A 25,770-nucleotide genomic window follows, 5' to 3' on the forward strand; every position below is an offset into this window, starting at 1 on the left:
TCCCCTGATGAGGGGATTTTGGACTAAGTGTGTGGGCGGACTTTTCATCAAGGCCTTCTGTTTTATTTAGCTGTATTTTCACATCCCCTGTCAACGAACGCAGCTAAAAACAGACCTGGGTCCCGCCAGGCTGAAGATAGGAAGCTCGCCTGATTCACTTCACTTTGCCTTTTTCCTGTTCTGCGGCACGGAGCCGGACGGACAAAGAGCTGGAACGGACAATCAGGCGGAGCACGAGTGGGCAGAGCTTTGGGTGGAGGCACAAACACAAACACATCAGTTTGATTATCAAACAGCAGCCGAGCGCATCACAATAACTGGCAACAACAAACCGCTCTCTGAGAGTCGATGACGCTGGCAGGAGCAGAGGGGACGGGAATCAATCCTCTTCTTGGTAAACCGAGGAAGACGGAGATGAGCGGGGAGGGGAGGATGGAATAGGCAGAGATGGGGGGGGGGAAGGATTGTTGAGTGATGCAGACGTTTTGTCTATTGGTTGGTGCCCCGGCGCCACTGCTGCCGCTCTGCTGAGAGACGGAGCAGGCTGGAGAGTGAGCCTTCCCACCTGGGCCGACAAATCCAGCCCGAGAGACGGGAAAGAAGAGAAGGGAAAAGAGGAGCGTGACTCATTTAACCATTCAACACTGAGTTGCCCTTAAGTAGCTCTACAGTTTGAAAAGTCATCTTATGCCACACAGACGGTATCGTGCTAAAACGGCTGAAGGTTCAAGAACAAGACTCCATGTTTTGCTAAAGCCACCATCCACTCATTCAAAGATATTACTGATTCAACGTTTTCCCAACTTTTGCATCTCTACCAACAATTTTTAATAAACTTTTATGAGTCTATTCTGAGTTTTTGTGCTGTTTCCAGAAACTTTCTTTACTTTTCTTTCACATATGAAAAACTCAAATTCAGCTTCGGTAGTCATGTGTTTTTGTTCATAGCTCCTTGTCACCGCTGTCGGCCCTTATCACCAACAATCTTGTTGTCTTTCCAAGTTGGCATCCACCTTTCTTTTTCTAATTCCGAGATACTGTGTTTGTTTTCTTTTTTGTGCTTGTTAGAAACACAATTAACACTCCCAACTTCTACAGTTTTCTCACACTTACTCTCTCGGACATGCTCCGGGAAAAACTCCACAGAATGTCCAGACCAAATCAAACATACATTTTGCGTTGTCACATGTCTGAAAGCAGCTTGAGTGAGGTTAAATGATTAAAATGCATCGTTCTGCAAAGCAGTTCATAGCCTAGCATTTGTTTTCTGTGTAAATCAATATAAAAAGCAGAAATGCTAGTACTGATAAAAATACTCTGACCACAAAGGATAAAAATACTGATAAAAATGAGGAAGACGTGCTAAATTACATTATGCACATTGTTGTACTTGTTTTGTCGGATAGGTTTGAGTTTTCAAATTAAAGTTAAGGCTTTGATAATAAAGCCAAAGCCAGAACATAAGCACATAAACATATGATAGATCTTAAATTTTAAGTCATTTATTGTTATATCTCCGTGATTATATCATATTTGACCCCCGCCCTTAATTAATGTCTCATTTTGCATAGCAAATAGACTGTTGTTCTTTATGGGGCATGTTTAAACATGGCTTTGAACAGTGATACCAAAATATATGTTAATGATTATCTCCACATTATGAAACTAAGTAACATTTCTTTTAAAAAAAACATCCTTGCCTTCATGTCTTTAGTTTTATATCCTGCTAGTTTGCCTTAAAACGTTTGAATAGATTGGAAATCATATTAAGTATTTAAATTAAGGCTGTAACACATCTGTCTCCTCTTCTTGTTAAAGCTTGTATATTTTAATGTTTGGGTGTGAGGTCAAAGTTGTCTTTGGCTAACCTCCAGTTCCTCAGAGCTGAACACAAACTCTTGTCTGCAGTGGGTGGTTACACATTGTTTGGACATGTGGGGACATGACAACAAAACACATAGAGATGTAAATGTGTGCTCGTCCGTCTCAGCAAAGTGCTCCGGTGCTAGAACGACTCTCGATTGTCATGACAATTGACTGCTCCTCATGATACCTGTCGTGCCCGGACTTGACTCCTGGGCCACCGTCCAAACATGTCTAATAATTAACTTTCATTCCATTGAGGAGAGGGGAAAAAAGTTTGGCAATTATGGTTGTGGTTTTGTATTTCTCTTGAGAGCCATAATTCATGCTTGAAAAAATTATTCCTGAAAAATAACTTCTGGTGTTTTTAACTTTAATGTTAAAGTGGCTTCACTTAGCAGGAGGTGGTGAATATTAATGATAAGAGGAGGGTGGGTGGGTGTGTGTGTGTGTGTAGTGACAGAGCATGTTCCTCAGAGGAGGAGGGCAGTGGGAGGGGAGGAGGGGGGCATCCTGGGACGGTACAAGTGAAGGGGAGGGGGTATATAAAGGTCCACACATCACACATGAAGCCACAGAGCTCCGAGCTGTCAACCACTATGGACGTACCAGACTTTTATAAGCAGACAATGGACATGAAGCCAACTGAAGGTACCTATGATTACTATGACTACGATGAGTCGGAGAACTCCACCATGTGTGACTACTCGGAGTGGACCCCCTCGTACTCCGTCATCCCGGTGCTCTACATGCTCATCTTCATCCTCGGCCTCTCCGGGAACGGGGTGGTCATCTTCACCGTGTGGAGGGCGCAGGGCAAGCGGCGCGCGGCGGACGTCTACATCGGGAACCTGGCCCTGGCTGACCTCACCTTCGTGGTCACGCTGCCCCTGTGGGCCGTGTACACCGCCATGGGCTACCACTGGCCCTTCGGGGTGGCCCTGTGCAAGATCAGCAGCTACGTGGTGCTGCTCAACATGTACGCCAGCGTCTTCTGCCTCACCTGCATGAGCTTCGACCGCTACCTGGCCATCGTGCACTCGCTGTCCAGCACCCAGCTGCGCTCCCGCGGCCACACGCGCGGCTGCCTCATCGGCATCTGGCTGCTGTCCGGGCTCCTCGCCGCGCCCACCCTGGTGTTCCGCACCACCAAGGACGACCCCAGCAGCAACCGCACCTCTTGCGCCATGGACTTCAGCCTGGTGCTGACCGCCAAGAAGGAGGAGAACCTGTGGATCGCCGGCCTGAGCATCTCCTCCTCGGCGCTGGGCTTCCTCCTGCCCTTCCTGGCCATGATGGTGTGCTACGGCTTCATCGGCTGCACCGTCACCCGCCACTTCAACACCCTGCGCAAGGAGGACCAGCGCAAGAGGAGGCTGCTGAAGATCATCACCACGCTGGTGGTGGTGTTCGCCGCCTGCTGGACGCCCTTCCACCTGGTGAAGAGCGCGGACGCCCTCTCCTACCTGGACCTGTTCCCCGCCACCTGTGCCTTCCTGCGCTTCCTGCTGCTGGCCCACCCGTACGCCACCTGCCTGGCCTACATCAACAGCTGCCTGAACCCCTTCCTCTACGCCTTCTTCGACCTGCGCTTCAGGTCCCAGTGCCTGTGCCTCCTCAACCTGAAGAAGTCCCTGCACGCCAGCCCGGCCAGCTCCCTGTCCTCCCAGAAGACAGAGGCCCAGTCCCTGGCCACCAAGGTGTGACGTCTGCTGGGGGCCCAGAGGCATGCTGGGGAAGAGGTGAACGATGCAGGACAATGCAGGTGAATCAGAACTGTGCAGCTGATGTGTACTTCCAGGTCGTCCAGGGAGTCATCCTCCGACCCCCCCTCTGTGGACTACAAGGTGACCCTCAGGCTTGTGGCGTTTGGGTCTCGCGACACTCCAACTCCCACATTCAGCTGCAGGGAGGCAAAACTTTACCAGGGGACCAAGAGATGAAATGATTTATATATATTTTTTTGAAAAAGTGGAATGTATTTTGAAAAAAAAAAGGACAACACACTCATGAGTTCCTCTCGGCTCTCCCATGTGGACTTGAAGCAAAGTGCTGAGCTTTGAACTATGAAAACCCTGCCGTCAATACATATGCCCCCCCCCTGCTGTTCGTGTTTTCATTTGTAAGCACTTGAGGTGTGAAACCCACCAGACCGTCCCGCTCTCCAGCTCCAGTCTGTAGTATCTGCATCACAGCCAGCAGTTTAGAGAGTGTGTCTGTGGGTGTGTGTGTGTGTGGGTGTGTGTGTGTGTGTGTAGGAAGGATGTGCCAGTCGGTGAGAGGTGTTCGAGTGTGATAAGGGTGTTGTAAGGAGAGACGGGGAAGGGGTGGGAGTCCCCAGACGGACAGACAGACAGATGGCAGCTGACAAATGTTTTCAGGCTGGTGCAGGGCCCAATTAAAAGGTGACTGCTTCGACAGTCCGTTGGTGTGTGTGTCTCTGTGTGTGTGAAGGAATGAGTTTGCTTGTCTGTGTGTATGTGTGTGTGTGTTGATCGTCAGAATGACAATGAATTTGCTCCTGACAAATACATGAAAGCATTTTTGTGAATACACAGTATTTTGAATCCAATGTCTATGATTTTATAATAAAACTGAGAAAAAAAATTGTGCTTTACAAAAAACTCCTCTCTCTGGTGTCCCTCATTTCCTTGTGATGGTTAAGTCTGGTCGCTGGAATGCATTTTCTCCCACTCAGTGAATGTACTTCTTCCTGTTTGTGTTGGGGAGGGGGGGAGGCGGTCCGACAACCATTGTGTTCTGCAGGGCCCGAGAATCAAAGCATGCGTCTCTGCAGGAAATGCACGTTGGACTTCTATTTCCTCCTCCTGATGTATTTGTTTCTTCTGCTCTCCCGACAATCAGCGAGCACAAAAGTTCCTAAATTGGATCAAGCACGGGTCGTTTGGCTTTGTCCCAGAAGTCTTAGGGTTAATTACCACAGCCTCTAGAAAGAGTCCCATCCCACCTTTCAAACATCACACTCTGCTGTGTGTCAATCAAATGTATTGTTTTCAGCAAACAGAAACCACAGCAGGTTGTTGAGCTTTAAATTAGAATTCAGTGATTAACCAATTCGGACAGTAATGAGCTTTTTACAGGATATATTCAGCAACAGCAGGGAGACAGGGGGATTGGATAAATCCTCGCCCACTGATTTGTAGTGGGAGTCGACTCACTGGGCCTGTGTAATACCTGTTGATGAGAGGGGCTTAGTTTAAATCAGTCACAATTACAGAAGTACAATTACAGAGGGATATTTTTTTTCCCCAGGGGCCTAAATGTGACCAACGCTGAACTCCTGCTGGAGAGAAGAAGTGCATCTGCGTCTTTAACGCTGGGACAGGTGACGTCTGAAGGTTCTCACGTCACGTGAAAGAGAGAGAAATGCAACAGCTGCTGCGACATTCCCTCGGCCTCCTCCTCCTTCATCACCACGGTCTCAGCTCGCCTTAATCTGATCCCAGCCGGGAGGCGCAAACACAGACATGCAAAGCAGAAACCTGTGTTAAATAGAACTGGGTCTAGAAAGTTTTCATGTAACACTTTAACATTAAGCATTCAAAATAGGCAGAGGGGAAGGGAATAAGCTCGGTCCAGCCATCTGGAGTCTGCACATGTTTTATTGGTGAAACAACATACAGTACATTTTAAAATGCCATGCAGCGGCTAGTTTTTTTTCTTTTCTACAAGAAGACATGTCACATTATCTTCCACCTGTCAGCATCAAAGTCAAAGCCCGCTCGGTAAGACAATCTGGATAGATTATTTTCATGGTTTTCAAGTTTTATGAAGCCGATGTGATCGTGTTACCAAAGATTTCATGGCACGAACTTTGCCAAGCCAAAGCTGTCCCGTGAGAGAGAAGGGAAAAGATTTATACCCTCTGGTCCTCGTCAGGCCGGGTGCCTGTCTGCAGAGAGCACTGGATGTTCAGAAATGATTTCACAAATATTTTTCATTCCTCTGTAATAACAGAGTGTGAAAATGAAGTGTGTCTACACTGGCAGCAGCGTTGCCGTGGGGTATAAACAGTCCTGGCACCATTTCCAAGAAGTGACAAACAACAAGAACATCTCCAGGAAACAATCACAAACCTAAAACATGACGTGTCCCTTTCTTTTAGCAATATTTAGTAAATAACATTGATATCTGTATTGGTAATGTGGTGGTTAGGATTGTTGGACACTGTCTGTACAAAGACAACTGTTCTTGTTGACTGAAAACATACCTGGGGGGGGGGGTAATTAAGGCTCCATGAAATGAATCTACTCAAACCACTAATGACGTCCATAGTAGTATCTTGTTGACAACGGTTAACATCTGATACAAGCTGTTCTCAGACATGCACTGATCTCCTCTGGATCTTCTCCGGAAGGAGTTGTATGTGGAACTGCAAATGGCCCAGTGAGAGCCTCCAGACTTTCTCCGGCGAGTCCCCCGGGTATAAAGTCCGGAGGAACCAAAAACAAATAACCATGCATGAAAAAGCGGAGCCAAACATGTAAAACAAATTGGAAGATGTCCAGAGAGCTTTTAGTGATGAGGGCCGATGCTGGTGTTGATGTGCTGTAAACACAAACACACGATCCCTGCAGTAGAATTAATTTGTAACATTCTTCCTCTGTCAGCTGCACCGACCCTGAGTGGAGAACCTCTCTCTGCATGGCTCATGTGTGAAAGGAAACCTCTGGAGAACGTCCAGAACCAGTTCTGTGGACTTCTAAACTTTCTAAGGAAATCATCCTTATCAAACAGAAGTTATGTAAAACTGTAAATCTGTGTAGATAATCCTACATCACAAGATAGGCTGTATATAGTTCCTGCAAATACAAGTCGCTGTTAACTTTTAATGTTCTTTTTATATTTGTATACTTCACTAAGTACTTCGCCTACAGACTTTCATTTACAACTACTAAATACCTTGATTCTATTACAGAGGGAAATACTGCACTTTTAATTGTACTACATTTATTTGATTCTGTCATATCACAACCTAAACTAAATAAAACAACCAGCACAGCATTAAAAAGATCATTACAGGTTTAAATAATTAGTTATGTTAATTTGATTCAAAAAAATGTGTGTGCAAGTTCAAGAATATTTCATATTTAGTTATTTTTTTAAGCCTTTATTGAAAAATGTTCATCGAAGCAACTGTCAGAGGTTTTAAAATAAAGCCGACAGATGCACTGAAGGCTGTGAAAGATGAGAGCTCTTCCAGCTCCAAATCACAACCTTCCAAAATGTGATTATATGGTTTTCAATGGCAGTTAAAGGGAAGATCTGGAGGATTAAGAAATAAAATGCGAGGAGGCCGGCAGTTGAGCATTAATGCACAAGTAACAGATGTGGGTTCAACATATTGCACTTTTTTTTTACTTTTTAAATTAATTAAATAAAAAGTACTGGTGCATTAACATTGAAAGAAGGGCTTGTTATGATGCCTGTTTAGACGCGTTAGCTTACATTATTTATTCGTTTCACCTCCATTTTAAGGAAAATATGGAATTTCCCCGTCACTGGCCACACTTTTTTTGACTTTGATCCATTTTTATCCATTCGAGTATTTAAAGATGTACAAATCATACTAGTATAACTTAATTAGTAATTTTACAGAACCAGATAAATATATTATTTTGTTTTCTTTTTGCATTTTCCAACTGACCCTTCAGGTTTGGATGAACTTGAAACACTCTGTGCCTCCAGACATTCAGTCAACAAGGAGACAAAGAAAAAGGTGAAACCCCAACTCTCCACTGGACAGGGACATGATGTAACTCAATTAAACGACAGATAGACGTAAGAAGGGAGAGTTTCTATAGGAGGGGCCCACCTTAACCCACTCATTGTCATATCAATGGTTGACAAATAGCTTGTGTCTTTGTGTTATTGTAAATCCCCGCTTGCAGCCAGGCGTTGCTTCTGTTAGAAGCACCAGTCGACATGTAATAAATTGTAAACCCAATAAACCAGGTCGAGCAGAAAATAGACAGAGGAAGTCGGAACACGTTTCTCCCCTTTCCTAACAATGGAGGCTGGATAAACGCAGCCAGCAGACCGGACCTTGAGCCTGGTCTGACCGCAGCGTGGTAGGATGGGATGCTGACCCCTGGAGCGTCTTGGAGGACCCCAGGCTTCCTGCTGCCTGGTCCTTCGGCGCTCCTCCCTGCAGAGTCCCAGGAGGACGACAAGACCTCACAGACAGGAAAGGAGTCCGCAGGCCAGGCAGGAAAGACAAAGGGAGGGTGGGCAAGGTAGAGGTTCCTGGTCGGGGAAATCCTGTCTTTCAGAGGCATCTCCCTCCTTTTAGGGCCCTCTGCAAGAGATGCATGCTCCACCTGAGGTCTTGGAGGACATGGCTACTTGTTTTAGAGACTCTTCTGTATTGAGTTGGTGAGGAATCAGTCAGAATCATGTTTGAGCTGAAGAGATTCCATAAATAAGACAATAAAGGTGTACAAAATAGTGGCAGACATGCAGCTCATGCAAACCACCTGAAATGACAACTGAGACATCTCTCTCTCTTTCCCTCATCCCTCTGTTCTCTTTATCTGTCGTTTCACAGAAGACGGACATCGTTAGTGGAGACACGTCGTTTCCGAAAGCAAAAAAAAAGAGCGGATGTGCCCCAGCTTTGGGAGACTCCGGATCTTGGTTTATGTGAGACTCGGACTTGATCATCCTCTTCACAGTGCACAGTGCGTCCCTTCATTCCCTCCTCTATCCTCTCTATTGTGCATCCTTTCACTCGCTCAGGCCTAAATGGGCGCCCTGTCCTCTGCAGCAGGACCGAGCCAGTTCAGAGGCTCAGCTGCACTGATGTAGGCATCACAGGTAAAGAACGCTGCCGACAGAAGCAAGCAAGAAATCACTGTGTGCATCCTACTTAAGGACATCACCAAGAAATGCTCTGAGGTACAGTTTTCACTGGTTTAGTTGGAAACTGGAAAGCACAGCACAGAGGAGTACGTTGTATCTAAGTCATGTTCCAACTGTCTTCTGCCATTGCGCTGTGTGTGTTAGTGTGTGTATGTGTGTGTGAGTCAGTTCATCTAAACATGTATGTCTCATATTAAAATGTCTGTTCTGAGGATTGGGGCTCAATTGAATCAATATGGATCAAATCAAATCTTGAATTCTTTAATTTTTCAAAGATCTTATAATAATTTGTATCGGACTTGATTTTATTCCCTAAAAATGTTAAATAAATTCTTAAAATTAAATTTGAAAAATGGGTGCCGCAAACATTTGGAATTTTTTGCTTTAAAATTAGAATGAAATGTTCCTAGAATATCTAAATAGTTGACAGGTAATTTTCTGTTGGTCGACTTATCAATTAATTAATTAAAAGCTAATTTTCCCCTGCTACTTAGACTATAGGGTTTTAATATTGTGTTTTATTTACATTGTTGGTTTATTTTCATCCTGAACTGATTGCTGGTTTACATCAAATCGTCCTTGAAGGATAATACAGATATTCTTTGATGGACAACTTTAGTTAATCACAAGCTGCACAAACCGAGCAAGAGCAGTAGAGGAACCCAGCAGCCAGCAGGGGGCAGCCTTAGGACATCACATGGATACAAGCAGCAGTAGACTGCTTGTAGTTGTTGTAGATTCGTGCAGTAGTGAGGCAGTAGTTACTCCTTCTGCTAGTTGATGGGAACAATATGTCATTTATTTGATCCCCGAATATAAACCACAAGGTTTTGCATGAATTCTCTGAATTATATTAGATTAACTGTGTCCCACACTGTGATTCTTGTAAGGCGTCAGAAGCCAAGGTTGGAAACTACTGGGTTATTTTCTAACATGTTAAAGTATGTTAAATCATCCAGTATCTAAAGTCCAAAAATCAAAATGTAACTTTTAAGTATTGTCAAATATATGTAGTAAAGTAGAAAATACAATGGTTTCTCTGAAGTGTGTATAAAAAGCAGCAGAGAATGACACAGACACACACACACACACAATAATTTCCATCCTCCTAAGGTGCTTAGTTCTTCACGGGAATGAGCAGGCGGTGTGACCTAGTCGTTAGAGTTGTCGTTCTCCAACAAGATTGCGCGTATGACTGTGCATATGAAATCAATTTTCTGGAGAGTTGAATTTGCCCATGCATCATCAGAGAAGTATCTGTGTAAGTTCACTATTTTCAGTTGTGAGCTGTGGAGATAGAGACAAGGCATGACAAGAAAATAGAAGTAAGTGAACTATATAAAAGTACTTGTTTCAAATTAGGAAACGAATCCCTGTGGGTTATAAGTTTATTCAAAGTCCAAATGTGCATCTCGATAATGTTTTTCTTCATTCCTCCTGCAGGCAGATTAACAGATGTGTCCCTGTGCAGCTACACTTTTAAGATAAGACAAGATGATCCTTCATCTTGTCTTATCTTAAGGGGGGGGGATCTGCAATTTTAGAGCAGCAAGTGACATTAAGTGTAAGTAAATATAGTAAATATAGAAAAATATGAACGGAATGAAAACTAATATACACTGTAAAAACAAGAAAAACATTTGCAGTGGATAGATTGCACACGAACCATTGTATTGCACAGACGGAACGAATATTGCAACAATCATTACAAATCATCAAGTAGTTTGTGAAGAAATATTATAACTGGAACTTTAAAATGTATGATCAAATAGGGTCGATAAACAAAAAAGAGGTTTGGATGATTTAGAGATAAACAGACGTAGCTTCACTTGACAGGAGGGGTGTTGACATGAGGCCGAGGCCCAGAAAACCTCAGCGAGCAAGGAGGGCTGATGAATACTGAGCTAATAGTCATGAAGAAAGTGTCAACGGGGTCATTAAAGTAGGAAAAACATCCCTGTGGTGCCAAACGCTTCAGTTTTCAGCAAGTCAAGAACTCAGAGGCAGAACAGAAGGGCTTTGTTTTCCTATATTAAAGAAGGGGAAAGAGTAAAAGTTTGATCTCACAGCATCCTGACCAGCTTCTGTTTGTTTTTCACTCTGCACACTGCCATGAAACACATGTTTATTTTAGCAATGTATTTCTGCTTTAGAAATAGGTCAATACTGACATCTAGTGCCCGCACCGGAACCTTCTCGTCCCCGGAACCTTTGCGACCGAGCCGTTGCTGGCGTCGGAGTTATTTCACAAACAACCCGGAAGTTAAACGGCAATTTGAAGCTATCATATTCAAGCTAACTCATAAAAATAACAATAACAACATTCAGTTTTCTGCAGCATGGTGTCCAGCCAGCAGAAGCGGGTGTGGAGGTACGTGGAGGAGGGCAGTCTACCCAAGCTGAAGTCGTACCTGAGGAAGCACCGGGACCTGGAGGTGAACTTCTCCCAGGGCAAGAGGCAGAGGAGCCCGCTGCACCTCGCCTGCTGCCGGCGAGACGACGCCGTACTGCGGCTTCTGCTGGAGCACGGAGCCGATGTCCTCCAGAGAGACCATAAAGGAGACACGACGCTGCACACCGCGGCCAACATGGCCCTCAAACACGGGAAGACAGGTGAGCGGGACAGGGGGAGACTGGTGTAGAATTTTAATTTGATTGGCTGTTGTATTCATATTTATTCTGTGATTTTTCCCTCAGCGTACGATGACCTGGTTGTGCCCCTGAAGCAGAACTGTCCTGAGGCCATGACTGTCCCGAACCGGGCTGGAGTCACACCCGAGGACCTGCTGGGTTTCATGAGACTCCCAGAGGTAAACAGGAGAACAAAGCTCTCACCATAAACTGCACGGTTTCTACTAACAATCCGAAATATAAGAATATGGTGTAAAATACCCACTACTAGCTTTCCCCCCACATAAATACTACTACACTTACAGTCACAGTGGGTTTAACGTAGCACATCATCCCACTGAAGAGGCGTGACAGTTTGAAATGTTTTGTCAGCAGCAGAAGAGACAATGATACTTTATGTTTGGCTTCATTTTGACAAATTATCATTATCTCATAGGGTTCGGGCTGATGGACGATGTCTGTCAGCCATCGTTCATCGAAGACGTCTTCAAATGTCTGTTTTAGGTTTAACAAACTCAAAAGTATAAAACAGAGAAACTCAGCAAATGGCCAATGTAGAAATTTGTCAAACGATTATTGAATCATTGATAAACTTTGGGCATTTTTCTTAAGCATCCTTAGTTAGTAGAACACAGTTAGATCTGTGGTGGTTGTGCGTGTTGGATCATATTTATGCCTCTTGTCTTTATGTTCTTCACAGAGGGCAGCGAACCCGAGCCGTCCACCTGAAGCAGACCCTGAGAAGGAGTGGCAGGAGAAGCTCTTTGGTGAATGTGAAGATGAGTTCTCTGAAATGTTTGGAGTATACGACGGTAAAGCTCAGTCTCCTTCTTCGATGTTACATCCTATACATCAACTTTCTCTACTTGATGATAACAGCGCTGCTGTATTTCTTTCACAGCTGATGATTTTCTTCCTGTTGATGAAGACGAGGAAGATTTTGGGGACTGGGCCAGTCGTATTAGGAGAGAATATTTCGATAAAAAGAATGCTGAAGCTCAAAGACTGGCAGCGTCGTCTTCAGGATGGAAAAGAAAGAAGAGTAAAGAAGATAAAGAGCAGGAGGAGCGAAGCTACAAGGAGCTGCATGAAAAGCTGCAGAGGGAACATGAAGAGTATCTGGCTCGAGCGGCACGTAAAGAGGAAGAGACTCGACAGGGCAAGAAGCGCAGGTACGACGAGAAGTGTGCAGCTACTTTCCAGAGTGGCTCCTCAGAGAGCAGCACAAAGCTGAGCTACAGTGACATCCCCTGGCCAGCTCCCAAAGGTACAGTGCAGGAGATGGTGGACCTCATGCTGCACGGTGTGGACCGCAAGGACGTGCCGGTGTTCCGTAAAATGCTCAAGAAGCAGCAGACGCTGTGGCATCCGGACAGATTTGCTCAGAGATGTGAGGCGCGGTTAGAGGAGAAGGACAAGAAGAGGATCCTAGACACAGTCACAGCTCTGTCACAGGAGCTCAACAGACTGGCTCAGAGTCTGAGGGCTTAAACCCACTGAAGAATTCACAAAAATGGAAATGTGTGAATGTAAAACCTACAAACAAACTATATTCAAAGTTACGCACGAATGGCGATGATTTGCATACAGTCTCCACAGCAGTTGGTCTGCTGCACATGTGGTGACCACATCAGCTGCTCTCACCAGTGTCAGTATTTATTTTTATCTGGTCCCATTTTACACATCTTTCAATGTTGACCTATTAAACGCCGTCCATTATTTATACCGCCTGTACTTTGAGCATTGTGTGTGTAGGGGGGGGGGGGGGGGCTGGAGCAAATCCTAGCCGAGGGTTTGTTTTGGTTAAAAGCATCTGTTAAAACAATGTAAAGAGAACTGATTGTTGCACTGATAAAACAGAGTGAAACACTGAATCGAACACTGATCAGGGACATGGTTTTTTAAATGCAGCTAAATCGATGATATTCAAATTTCTCGAGTAATTTGTGTCGAGTCGTGTATTTTTGCTCTCAAAGCACTTGAGTGTGTAGTCCGTCTCACCAAGAAGATGCTCATTCATGTGAAATACGTCTTTATGAAAGCATAAAGTAATAATTATTAACAGGGGAATATTTTGTGTTAAACTGCTAAAATGATCAATCCCAACCAGCAGCTTAAATAAAGGATTTCTCACACAAAGAGGGGCAGATGGTCGGGCTGCTTTCAGTGATGGAACAGAATAAAAAGATGCGCGGGTTGCCAGGTTTGGGTACAAAAAAACCCTTTTAAACAGAAACATGACATTGTGGAGACAAAGGGACTGAACTAACTTGTTTACTGGGTAGATGAATAAAAAATATTACAACTTAACACACAGTACAGCTATTTCATTGATTTTTAAGTAAAACATGTCATTTAGTGTTTTATTTATTTATTTAATATGTTTTATATATATACATATAGGATAATAGTATAAATTTCAAAGAATGCCAAAACAATTCTTTTTAAATTTGTGTTATAATACTGATTTAGGAGTCAGTTTTTTAAATGAATATATTGTATTATATTTATTATACATTTTAAGATGTGTCGTTATTTGTGATTGTGGATATTGTATCTTCACTTTGTCTCTGTCTCACACAGACTTTGGTTTGAGCTGCAAAACATCAAGAGATTAAATTAACCGTTTTATACTGAATTACAACAAATAACAATATTGTTATTACTAGTATTTGTATAGTATCATTATTATTGCTGTTATGTTATTGATAGTAGTATAACAGTTGTTATTATTCTTAGTAGTATTATTATAATGGTTGTTGTTATTGTCGGGTTACCTCCTGTCCAGCCAGTGTCTGTGAATGCCACGTCCACTCTCGGGTTATTTCGCGGGATGCGACCAGACCTGGCAACCCCAGAGACGCAAACCGTGTCAATTGCCGGGCGACGCAGCTCCGAGTAGAGGCCGGAGACTGAGTGTGTCCGCCGCTTCTCTCCCTGAACGCGTCCGGCCTCTTTGGTCCGGTTGACGCTTTGAGTCGGAGTGAAGCCTGCTGCCTGCCGCTCGTCTCTCTGCGTCGTCGTCGCGCGTGTGTGTGTGCGTGCTTGTGCGTGTTTCTGCGCCTGGATGACAGGTGTTCCCGGGGAAGAGGAGCGCGCGGGATGACGCCTGTCGCTGCGGTCGCTCGACGCAGAAGGTGCATCAGGGAGGTTTCTGCCTTTGTTTTCTTATTGTTTTTGCCGTAGACACCGAGAGGCGCAGAAGAAGAACCAAACAAACCCAGAGCGAGGACACGTTCCCTCCCGAGAAGCGTCCATAACGATGGAGAATAACAATTAATCCCTCGGGGGCCATGTTAATTGGTTAAGGGGGTTTTACGCGACTAAGCGCAGACTCGTTGAATTCGTGATGCCCTACATCGCTTCGCAGTGAGCGGCTGCGGGTTGTCTGGTTTTATTCTAAGGAGCGGAGCGGACTGTCTGGCTCAGAATAAAGATGGTGTTCCGGAGTGAGGAGATGTGTCTGGCGCAACTGTTCCTGCAGTCCGGCTCTGAATATGACTGCATCAGTGAGCTGGGAGAACTGGGACTGGTCGAGTTCCGAGATGTGAGTAGATACACGAGGAGGATGAAGAGGCGGATGCAGACACACACTAATCTCTCTTAGCTAGAAGTATTTGATTAATTACATGTTTACAACATTATAATTTAATTTTACCCCACCATTTATCTTCCCACTGACTATCTATCTATCTATCTATCTATCTATCTATCTATCTATCTATCTATCTATCTATCTATGTCTGTATGCATTTGACTGTCTGTCTGTCTCTCTGTCTGTCTGTCTGTCTGTCTGTCTGTCTATAAATCTATAAATCTATAAATGTATCTATCTAAAAAATCTGCAGATAACTGGTTTAAAGTTGTACTTATTGTGTCATGAGGTACATGTACATGAAAACAGTTTTTTAAAAGTATTTAAGCAACATTTTCATATTGTATGTTACCAGTAGAAGACTATTTATCGATGCACGTGCATCGACTGATGCGCCACCACCTGACCTGTGATGCTGCTCTGGTTTCAGCTCAACCCAAGTGTCAGCTCGTTCCAGCGGCGCTTCGTCAGCGAAATCAAGAGATGCGATGAGATGGAGAGGATTCTGGGTAAGAGAGCGGCGCACCTGGGCTGGTTCCTCTGCATGCAGCCGGAGCCCATAAATCCACCCCCACAGCTGATCATATATAGCAGGCAGCTCGAGGCCCTTTGTGTTCTGCAGAACTCTCCCTCGGAGAATTAAGATTTCACAGCCAGCTCTGACACTTCAGCCATCGTGTAATTACCACGAAAACAAACCATCACATCAGCGTGTTTCTGTCGACAGGTTATCTGCTGAGGGAAATCCAGAAGGCTCATATAGCTGTTCCAGAGGAGGATGAGGGTCCACTGGCTCCCCCTCCCAGACAAGTCCTGGAGATCATGGTAAGTTTCATTTATACCTGATTTCCCCATTCGAGCACCCACGTCTCATAACATATAGTTAAGTAAGTTTATATATACACCAATATCGCAGTGTCCATGAAATGATGCAGGTTCTTCAATGTGTGACCACATTCTTAATGAATCCTGGCTGGAAATCTCATCTAATTCCCAGTGGGATCAGGAGGTCACCCAGCGTGTCTGTGATCTCTGTACAGACTGATTCACCTCAGCAGCTGAAAGCCCACTTTAGTTTTTGGCTGCCTGACTCTGCTGCTTTTAGCTTCTCCATGTAATCATCAGTAATGGAAGAAGACGAAGACAATAAAAGTGATCATCATCATCACTGCATTGCCAGACTTTCACTTTTGTCATCTTCTTTTTAATGTTTTATGATGAACGGCTACATAACACAAGTTTAGGTTTTCTTTCTGTCTGAGAATGACCTGAAACTTTAGATGAGTTTTTATAGACCACACTAATATGGTTTAATTTCGCTTGAGGGCCTATCCAGGTTTTTCTGAAAAGTTGTATGCTCCCCAAAACCAAATATAACACAGTATATTATATAATAAGGACAATTGTGTGAATTTAAATGTACTGATGAAAATATAAAGATAAATTCACATATTATCTGCATTGGTTATTCTGTAAAATTAAAGTATTCATATAGGCAAACATAAACGCCGATATTAATATCTGTGAAAGGCTCATACATTGGTTGGGCTTTAGTTCTCATTATTCAGTTATTTATTTCCACCTTTATATTTTATTGCATTTACCAAAATATATTAACACGCACTCACACACATGTAAACACACACTACACAGTACATAAATACATGTGCTTACACACATATAGAGAGACAAATGGTTGGAGTAATACATTCTTCCTTATATGAATTTAAAGTGTTGCTGCAGCTGCAGCATTACTTGGTCTCTTGTGACCAGTGAAATATAATTGCTAGTTGTAGCTAATGTTAACAAACCTTGGTAAGTGTTGGTGTACAAAGACATTACTGAGTCATTTATCTGCTGTCATGACTCATTCTCTCTTCTGCCGATGTCTACAACCACTTTGCACTTTAGCGACATTGGTAAACAGTTGTTCCCATGATTGTCATGACCCCGGTGGCCGCTGCTCACCAGCTGTGACACAGTCTTGATTTATGGGATGTTCAGGAGCAGCTCCAGCGGCTGGAGATGGAGCTCAGCGAGGTGGCGAAGAACAAGGAGAAGCTGCAGCGGAACCTGCTGGAGCTCACCGAGTACACGCACATGCTGAAGATCACGCGAACCTTCGTCCACAGCCGCTCCAGAGTGAGTGTCTTTGTGCTTGTATCTCATTCCGGAGGCCTCCCTCCACCGCGGCAGCAGCATCCTGTGCTCTCGCTGCTGACGTGTCTTGTTTCCCTTGGTGACGGAGGTAGAGGTAGCGTTGGCTTTAATTGATGACGCGGTCGCTCTGCAGCCGTTAGGAGCAGCACCTGACTCACCCAGGCTGCAGTGTTTAAGAGAGACCCGGGGAATAAAAGAGCATCAGTGACAAGAGGGGTTTGAGTAAATAAACATAAAAGCTGTTACTGTAAGCTGTCATCAACGAAACATGTTCCTTTTCATAATCAGCACGAGGCTATTGGTCCCCAGTATGAAGAATTCCCCACCATGGAGACCGACTCGGTGAGTGGATGCACCGGTATGCAGAGACTCGGAGCCAAGCTGGGGTGAGCTGCAGCACGTCATCGTCTGAACGCTGCCGTTATCGGAGAGAAACGAGCCTCGATCCTAATCTGACTCTCCTCCTGTCCGCAGGTTTGTGTCGGGTCTCATCCAGCGGGTGAAGGTCGAGGCCTTCGAGCGCATGTTGTGGAGAGTGTGTAAAGGTTACACCATCCTCAGCTACGCAGAGTTGGATGAGAACCTCACCGATCTCGACACGGTAAGTTGCGCAGTAACGTCCCCGTTCAGACCTGGTATTAACATCCGGGTTACAGGTGTTAAGGTTCACACCGGGTATGGAGGATGGATGTTAATACCAAGGCTGAAAGGGGTCAACCTTACAACCTGTGTCCCAAATCAGGGAAGCATCCTTCAGAGGACTCTGTCTTTTACTCGATCTACAAAGACTTGGCCTCCATAGACCGAGTTGTCTCTGAAAGCCTGGTCTCTATGGAGGATTTCCTATTTGCATCGCAGCTCTTACCAGTGCGTCTTCAGCTCTTTAGAGCAGCTGCACCTACTGCATAAAGCGTAGTTTGCTCATTAGCTGTGTCATTGGCACGTAATGAATCCTGGGATAGGTTGGGCCTGAGAGGGATCTGTCTGTTGGATTCCCTTTGTTCTTCGGGAAGGAAAGGACACATTTGAAGAAGCTTTTCGAAACGTGACAGCCTAGTTGTGCCGCTGTGATACAATCGGTCCACAAATGCGTCCACCACCTAGTGTGTCAGTCTCTTCATGGCTTTTGCAATAGTTAAATAATAGCTTGTCTTTTCTGTGTTGTTTCAGGGTGAGATAAGCAAAAGTGTTGTTTTTCTCATCTCTTTCTGGGGAGACCAGATCGGACAGAAAGTTCAAAAGATCTGCGACTGGTAAGAACGCCATCATCAACCTGTTTAATGTTTAAATACCTGATGTCTTCTGCTTCGTTATATCCACAAACATCTGTCTTTGTTGTCCTCAGTTACCACTGCCACCTCTACCCACACCCTGAGAACGACGAGGAGCGGGCAGATGTGTTGGACAGTTTAAAGACACGCATCCAGGACCTTAACAATGTAGGATTCACACACACACACACACACAGCAGCATCAAAGCCTCAGATCCAAACAGGAACATGTGTCATGTCCACACACAGAGAGTTAATACGTGGTGCTTCCTCCAGGTGCTGCACCGCACTGAGGACTACTTGAGGCAGGTTCTGCAGAAGGCGTCAGAGTCGGTCTACACCTGGGTGGTGCAGGTGAAAAAGATGAAGGCCATCTACCACATCCTTAACATCTGCAGCTTCGACGTCACCAACAAGTGTCTGATCGCTGAAGTGTGGTGTCCCGTCAGTGACCTGGCGAACCTGCGGGGGGCGCTAGAGGAGGGAGCGGTGAGTGAAACATATGGCACACGGCCTCCTTAAAGGGATAGTTCATCCGAAAATGAAAATTCACTCATTATCTACTCAGCACTATGTCGATGTTGGTGAAGTGTGAGTCCACAAACCACTTCTGAGGTTTTGACCCTGATTAACGATACTAGCTGATGTAGTAATGCTAGCAGAAGTAATACTCACATACTTCCATTCTCACACATGTACTGTATCTGTGTTTTTCCTCATCAGAGAAAAGGTGATGCCACTGTACCATCCTTTGTGAACCGCATCCCGAGCAGCGACCCTCCACCGACCATGTTAAGAACCAACAAGTTCACATCTGGGTTTCAGAGCATTGTGGAGGCTTATGGGGTGGGGGACTATCGCGAGGTAAGCCCAGGTAAGAGCTCCTGCTAGGTCTTTTAAAAGAACAGGGAAGTATCTCTTCATAGGACAAGCTCTGAGTCGGTGCACTGAGCGCGTGTCTCTTTATCCGCAGCTCCCTTCACCATCATCACATTCCCCTTCCTGTTCGCCGTGATGTTCGGTGACCTTGGACACGGGATGGTAATGAGCCTCTTTGCCTTGTGGATGGTGCTGACGGAGAAAAAGCAGAAGAAGAAACGCTCCAACAACGAGGTGGGTGGGGGCGAGGCCGAGTCTTCCTCTCATCCATAATGCAGAGGTGGTGTTATTGTGAATCGTCTTTGGCTGATACCTGTGTTTGTCGCTGCCAGATCTGGACGACGTTCTTCAACGGGCGTTACATCATCCTGATGATGGGGCTTTTCTCCATCTACACCGGGCTCATTTACAACGACTGCTTCTCCAAGTCTCTCAACATATTCGGCTCCGGCTGGAGTGTGAAGGCAATGTTCACAAATCAGCAGTGGACGTAAGTTGTCAATATACGAATACAAACAATCCAAACATAATTCTTTGGTCCTTTATTTCGATACATTTTGGTAAGTGACACTAAATTTCTTACATTACAGAAACAAGACGCTCCGAACTAACGCCTTGCTCACGTTGGATCCAAACGTCAGTGGTGTTTTCGTTGGACCGTATCCATTTGGAATTGACCCTGTGAGTAAATGCCCTTAAACAGAAAATGAATATGACTAACCTCACTGTCGTATCATTATCACTGAAATGTTTTTTTGTATGTTTAATCAGATATGGAACATGGCGGTGAACCGACTGTCCTTCCTCAACTCATACAAGATGAAGATGTCTGTTGTCATCGGGGTCATCCACATGAGCTTTGGAGTGGTGCTGAGTGTCTTCAATCACTTGTGAGTGCCTCCAGAATCTGTGTCAGTCGTTTTTTCATCACCTTTACAAATAACTTATATGTTTATTTATGGAGCACTTTTCAAAATCTGAGTTACAAAGAGCTTTACAAGGCCAGCAAAATAAAACTCAGGTCCTAAAATCATGAGCTAACCAAAAAAATAAGGAAACACAATATTAAAAGACAATATTCATTTAAAAGAACTCTAAAAGACATTTACATTCTTTTAAATTAAATTTTTATAAGTAAAATTCAATAAATATAATTAAATTCAGGTATAATCAGGAAAGGCTCTCTGATCACAGTTTATTTTAAGAAGGGATTTAAAAGAGATTATTTCCTCAGGTAGATCGTTCCAGAGTCTTCATTCATCAAACTCTGTCCCCTTTAGTCAAACCACAAAGGAAAGGATGGGTTTTATTTTGAAAGAGTAAAGGAAAACAAACAGTTATTTGATTGATCATCAGTGGCTTTAACTGAAACTCTCTCCACGGCTATTATATTGATAGTTGCTTTGTGTTTTTAACTCAAATCAGAAATAAATTAACTTGAACAGGGGTTTCTGTAAAAATAAGAGAACAAAAGGGGCAATAAATAGAGCTTGCTAAGCATTTTGTGTTGCCACAGCCTGTTAGTTCCCAGGAACAATTCCACATATTCAGGTTCATGATTACAATTTATGTTATTACTTGAAAAGGTGTGCATGCTCTAATATACAGAAAATCCGCTTCACTTTCCTCTTATTGTCCGTTGCTGCAGCTCCTCTTATCGGCCTCCCCTCTCACATTACCTTGTTTTGTCAGAATAGCTGCTTCATGTTCATATTGCAAATGTAGACTTCTACTGACAAGGAGTTTCCGTGTTTTCTCTGGCAGAGAGAAGCTTGCTTTGCCTCAGATTTCTTGGGCTTTTTAACATTGCAGAACTTTTACAAATACAAAGCCCTATACAACACACTAGAGGAAAGACAAAACAACACACTAGAGGAAAGAAAAACAAACACATCAATGAGCCTTTCGGTTGCACATCAGGTAACGCTCCTTCATCGCCGCGAACACAGGCCACAATAATTCATTTTGAATCATTCCCTCGTGCACCGTCCTGCAGCCAGAAATACTCACAAGTGCAGTGCACCAAATCCACGGCTGAAAATAGTCTCTGGCCAAAGCGCTGTTAATATTCTCTGATTCGAGGAGTATAAAAAGTACAACCTGATAAGAGCTGCAGTGCTGAGCCTTGCCCTATGGAATGTCTGTGTCTCAGCAGCGAATGTGGTATACTAACAATCATGCACTAATGATCAGGCTTTACAGTGTAATATTGGCCTTGATGCAACACATGTCCATGACAATATTATCATCATCATCACCCTCATCCATTTCTAATAATTTATTAATACTTACTACGTCTGTACAATGTATTTTATTTTGAAAGGTCCAATCAATACACTGACCACTTTCCTATGTTATCTCCCTTCAGGCACTTCCGACAGAAATTCAACATATATCTGCTGTTCCTGCCGGAGATGCTCTTCCTGCTCTGTCTCTTTGGCTACCTGGTCTTCATGATCATCTACAAGTGGTTGGCGTTCGGCGCCCGGGACTCCAGCCAGGCTCCCAGCATCCTCATCCACTTCATCAACATGTTCGTCATGCAGGGGAATGATATCGCTCCTCTCTTCCCAGGACAGGTGAGTGTGTGTTTACTGTTTCCTCTTAAATGACATGTGTTTATCACTATTTCAATCCTTCTTAACGTTTACTACTTGTTAACACGACTCCACAGATCGGGCTGCAGATCTTCTTGGTTGTAGTAGCGTTGCTGTCGGTTCCTGTGCTGCTGTTAGGAAAGCCTCTCTACTTGTACTGGCTGTATCGTGGAGGCAAAGGCCTGCGCAGACGCAGAGTGAGTCCAGCTAAATAAATCAACGTCGCACTATCATACGTCTTCCTCCTACTCGAGCCGTTTGTGGTTTTAATGAAAATCTGTTGTCACACCTCAGGGTTATGAGAGGGTGAGGCGTGTCAGTGAGGATGATAATTCCACAGCGCCAGCCTATGAAGATGATGAAGAGGAGGGATTTGACGAAATCACCGGCAGAGAAGCTCTCCCCAAAGAGGTCAGAGATCCAGTATCCTCCTGTCCCCTCGTGTTGGATGTTACATTTCAAGCTGCTGTGTTGTGAATAGAACTCTGCATGTGACGTTATGAGGAGTGTGTGCTGCATGAGGGCTATTTGCACGGCTAATGGGGCGATGGGCTGTGGTTATGAAGATGAGGTTAGTGGTTGTAGAAGTAGAGAAAACCCATAGACTGTATATAAAGATGGACGACAAGTCTCCACCTCCTCCCATTATTGAGAAATGAAGCCAAAATATATTATATTAATTTCAAACACAACCATCATCCACCGATGACATCCTTTGGATCAAGAGTCTGCGCAGTATCGATCAGGGGATGGAGCCTCGTTATTTAAGCTCCACAGATACTTGCCCTTGACCTATCAGAATAAATTATAGCAAATTAAAAGCAAACTTACTAGAAAAGCACTCGAACAAACATTGATTTGTACTTTTTGCATTTTAGTTTGTTCGATGTCCCATCTGCTAACATGGAGGAGGTGGGGTTTATGACCTGGTGGCAGTCTTGTCGCCCATCTTTATATACAGTCTCTGAATCACCAAACAGTTCATTGTTATTGAAGTGTGTTGTCTTATGTGTTGTTGAAATATTTGTTTACAGTTTGACTTCGCAGATGTGCTCCTGCACCAGGCCATTCACACCATAGAGTACTGCCTGGGCTGCATTTCCAACACTGCTTCCTACCTGCGTCTCTGGGCCCTCAGCTTGGCTCACGCCCGTAAGTGTTTTCTTTATACAAGCAACCAACAGCAGCGAAGACAATCTGCTTCCTGTTTACTCTGGTGCCCAGTATGTGTACACCATTTTAAAAACAAAAACGTAGTATGGGCGTAGCCTTTGTTTCTACTGACTTCTACTTTGCATTTCTTTGCTAATACATGCTCATATGTGTTGGTTGTGTCTGAATGGATTTTGTTTCCGTTGGTTTCCACAGAGCTGTCAGAGGTGTTGTGGTCCATGGTGATGCGTCTGGGTCTGAGGGTCACCACTAGACTCGGGGTCCTGGTCCTGGTGCCTGTGTTTGGCCTCTTTGCCGTGCTCACCGTGTCCATCCTGCTCGTCATGGAAGGCTTGTCGGCGTTCCTCCATGCTCTCCGCCTCCACTGGTGAGTCTCATGAGTTACGACTGATCTGGATGTTAGCAATAATTTTTGACTTCGGTGATATAATATGAAAACAGTGATATGAGACTAGATATTAGCTGTGTCCCTCGGACGCTGCATTGAAGACCGACGGTGGCGTGACCGACAAATGTGTCCTTTCATCCCCGAGGCTCCAACGGGTGGATCCTTCTTGAATCTATCCCAGGATTGATTGCATTGATTGCGTAGACTGCGTCCTTCGAGCCGGCCCCTGAATTGGGACACAGCTATTGACCTTGTAGCTGTGGTTTTATCTAAACAGATGTCTATAAAGTATGGTATTTAATGTGAGCCTCAATGATTCCTAATTCTATCATTCAGTTTTAACATATTGAGTTAAGAAGGTTAGATTTAGCTCATTTTCCATTGTCACCCACTTTATTCACTGTTCCTGTTTGCATTCACATTCCCCATCATTTACTGTGCCTCCATTAAATCATACATGCTTGCTTCCGTAACTCAGGGTGGAGTTTCAGAACAAATTCTACCACGGAACCGGCGTCAAGTTCATTCCCTTCGACTTCTCCCTCCTGCCCTCTGTGTTTGAGCAAGATGGCTTACTTTAAAAAGAGAGGACTCCAAAGTGCTGGATACGAGTCGGGAGCAGACAATATCCACGGGACAGACGCTGGAAGCTGGAACAATTCACACTGTGACAACAAACCTGGGAGACGATGGATTGAAACTCACTCTTGTAGCAACATTTTTCACCACGACAATTTTTAAAATCGTATCGGCTGTGCTGACTGCCTTACTACTGTACCCAGCAGACCTCTGAGTATACAGAGGTTCAAAAAGTTTGTTCTGTACTTTGAGTTCGAGGTGAGACATCGCTCAGCATCACGTCTCACACCAGTTGGGTTTCAATTTGTAATATTTCATTTGCATCGTGCTGCGTAAAACTGGTTCTGTATTATTTGCAACATGGTATTTAAAATGAAGGGTTAGACGGTGCGATGCTAATATTAAGTATGTTACCGGAGACCATATCAAGCATCCTCATGTAGTGCCATAGATATATTTCTGATGAAGATGATGATATGGGGATGCTTCTGGGTTATATAAAACTGCGCCTCCACGTGGTGAAGGAAAAGCTGCGGGCATCAACATACAAAAAAAACTAAAAACCATTACAACCCTTTTTGAGGCATATTGTCACAAAGCACTTTGCAGAAATGATTGTACAATTTCAAGTTTTCACTAATGACTGTGATGATGCCAAATGAAAATAATCTGCTTCTTTACTTATTAATGCGTTGATTTAAATGGAGCCTCCCCTGTAACCGATACCAGATACTCCAGATTCAAGTCAAGAATGCTTTGGTCTTTCTTTGGTGATATTACTTATTATACTTGTTAAAGGTTATATATACAAGGTTTTTAATATGAGTATAGCAGTAAAGACATAGAGGAGTAATGGCTTAATGAGCAGAGAATGAACTATTTCACCCGAAGGCTCAGACACTGACAGGATCACCAACTTGAGCTGGATTGTTTGTTTGCTAACTCTCTTGTATACAGGGAAAAGTTACTCAGTTGTGCTTCTGCTTGTGTGTTAATCTGCTGCTTTCACGGGCCACTGCATCATTAGAACACAAAGGGAGTGCGACATCTAGTGGCAGTGAATATTGTATATATAACCTTTAATAATGATTATTATTCATTGTATTTATTTAAATTATCGTCTGTACAAGAGTCAAATATTTTACCATTTTGATGTGTTGTTTTGAGAAATGCAAAGCAAATAAAAGCATTTGTGTTCAATGCCATTTTATTAGCTCTGTCGTTCTTTTATTTCAGAGGAAAGTTGTTTATTGATTAAAAAAAATAATAGATTACTTTTCAGCTGCTTCCCCTGATTGAGAGGTTCAGGGTTTAATCTTTCCTGCTGTGTAATCTGAACAACATCACTTGTGAGAAATCAAGTCAGTTAAAGTTTTCAGCTTTTTAGCGAATTTGCACTCAAATTAAAAAATTGTAAAACAGATTTTCAATAATTTGTTGACAAATTTTTGTCACTCAAGCTTTCAGAAAACGACTATTTTATTTATCCTAGATATGAGCATAAAACTATAGTAACATAATCATTATAAGTGAAAATTAAGGTAAGTAACGTACATAGTACAAGTGGGCAACTGCAGCACAGTACTCAGTATACAGTTAATTTATTTAGTTACATATCACCACTGCTCATGTACACATACAACCAAATATATACAACTTTAAGTAAGAAAATTGTACATATTAGAAATTACTTTATCTAAATAAAGCTTTGATGTTTTCCTCGGGAAATCTAGCAAGATACAAGTTGAAACT

General features: G+C 43.8%; 3 protein-coding genes across 3 annotated transcripts; all 3 read left to right on the forward strand.

Annotated features, from left to right (window-relative positions):
* The first annotated feature begins 2,425 nt into the window (after positions 1-2,425).
* Positions 2,426-4,488, forward strand: LOC128425326 (apelin receptor B). The gene has a single exon (XM_053411886.1). The coding sequence runs from the start codon at positions 2,430-2,432 to the stop codon at positions 3,567-3,569; it is 1,140 nt and encodes a 379-aa protein (XP_053267861.1). The 5' UTR covers positions 2,426-2,429; the 3' UTR covers positions 3,570-4,488.
* Positions 4,489-11,007: 6,519 nt separating this feature from the next.
* nfkbil1 (nuclear factor of kappa light polypeptide gene enhancer in B-cells inhibitor-like 1) lies at positions 11,008-13,099 on the forward strand. Its single transcript, XM_053411272.1, has 4 exons — positions 11,008-11,358; positions 11,443-11,555; positions 12,077-12,188; positions 12,278-13,099. The coding sequence occupies exons 1-4, from the start codon at positions 11,085-11,087 to the stop codon at positions 12,865-12,867; spliced, it is 1,089 nt and encodes a 362-aa protein (XP_053267247.1). The 5' UTR covers positions 11,008-11,084; the 3' UTR covers positions 12,868-13,099.
* Positions 13,100-14,562: 1,463 nt separating this feature from the next.
* On the forward strand, positions 14,563-25,146 carry atp6v0a2a (ATPase H+ transporting V0 subunit a2a). The gene is made up of 20 exons (XM_053411086.1): positions 14,563-14,923; positions 15,402-15,480; positions 15,699-15,796; positions 16,976-17,113; positions 17,420-17,517; positions 17,606-17,732; positions 18,302-18,384; positions 18,477-18,570; positions 18,679-18,891; positions 19,126-19,276; positions 19,376-19,515; positions 19,614-19,771; positions 19,872-19,962; positions 20,053-20,171; positions 21,650-21,860; positions 21,956-22,075; positions 22,173-22,289; positions 22,913-23,030; positions 23,247-23,418; positions 23,918-25,146. Exons 1-20 carry the CDS (start codon positions 14,813-14,815, stop codon positions 24,018-24,020), a joined length of 2,541 nt encoding a protein of 846 aa, XP_053267061.1. The 5' UTR covers positions 14,563-14,812; the 3' UTR covers positions 24,021-25,146.
* Positions 25,147-25,770: the final 624 nt, after the last annotated feature.

Source organism: Pleuronectes platessa, chromosome 19 (assembly GCF_947347685.1).
Source record: "Pleuronectes platessa chromosome 19, fPlePla1.1, whole genome shotgun sequence".
In the NCBI taxonomy this organism is placed as follows: Eukaryota; Metazoa; Chordata; class Actinopteri; order Pleuronectiformes; family Pleuronectidae; genus Pleuronectes; species Pleuronectes platessa.

Coding starts and splice junctions, on each gene's coding strand:
- LOC128425326 (XM_053411886.1), top strand. CDS start 2,430: ATGAAGCCACAGAGCTCCGAGCTGTCAACCACTATGGACGTACCAGAC.
- atp6v0a2a (XM_053411086.1), top strand. CDS start 14,813: ATGGTGTTCCGGAGTGAGGAGATGTGTCTGGCGCAACTGTTCCTGCAG. Junction 18,571..18,678: donor GCATCCAGGACCTTAACAAT/GTAGGATTCACA, acceptor TGCTTCCTCCAG/GTGCTGCACCGCACTGAGGA. Junction 22,076..22,172: donor AAGGCCTGCGCAGACGCAGA/GTGAGTCCAGCT, acceptor GTCACACCTCAG/GGTTATGAGAGGGTGAGGCG.
- nfkbil1 (XM_053411272.1), top strand. CDS start 11,085: ATGGTGTCCAGCCAGCAGAAGCGGGTGTGGAGGTACGTGGAGGAGGGC. Junction 11,556..12,076: donor GTTTCATGAGACTCCCAGAG/GTAAACAGGAGA, acceptor TGTTCTTCACAG/AGGGCAGCGAACCCGAGCCG. Junction 12,189..12,277: donor AATGTTTGGAGTATACGACG/GTAAAGCTCAGT, acceptor TTTCTTTCACAG/CTGATGATTTTCTTCCTGTT.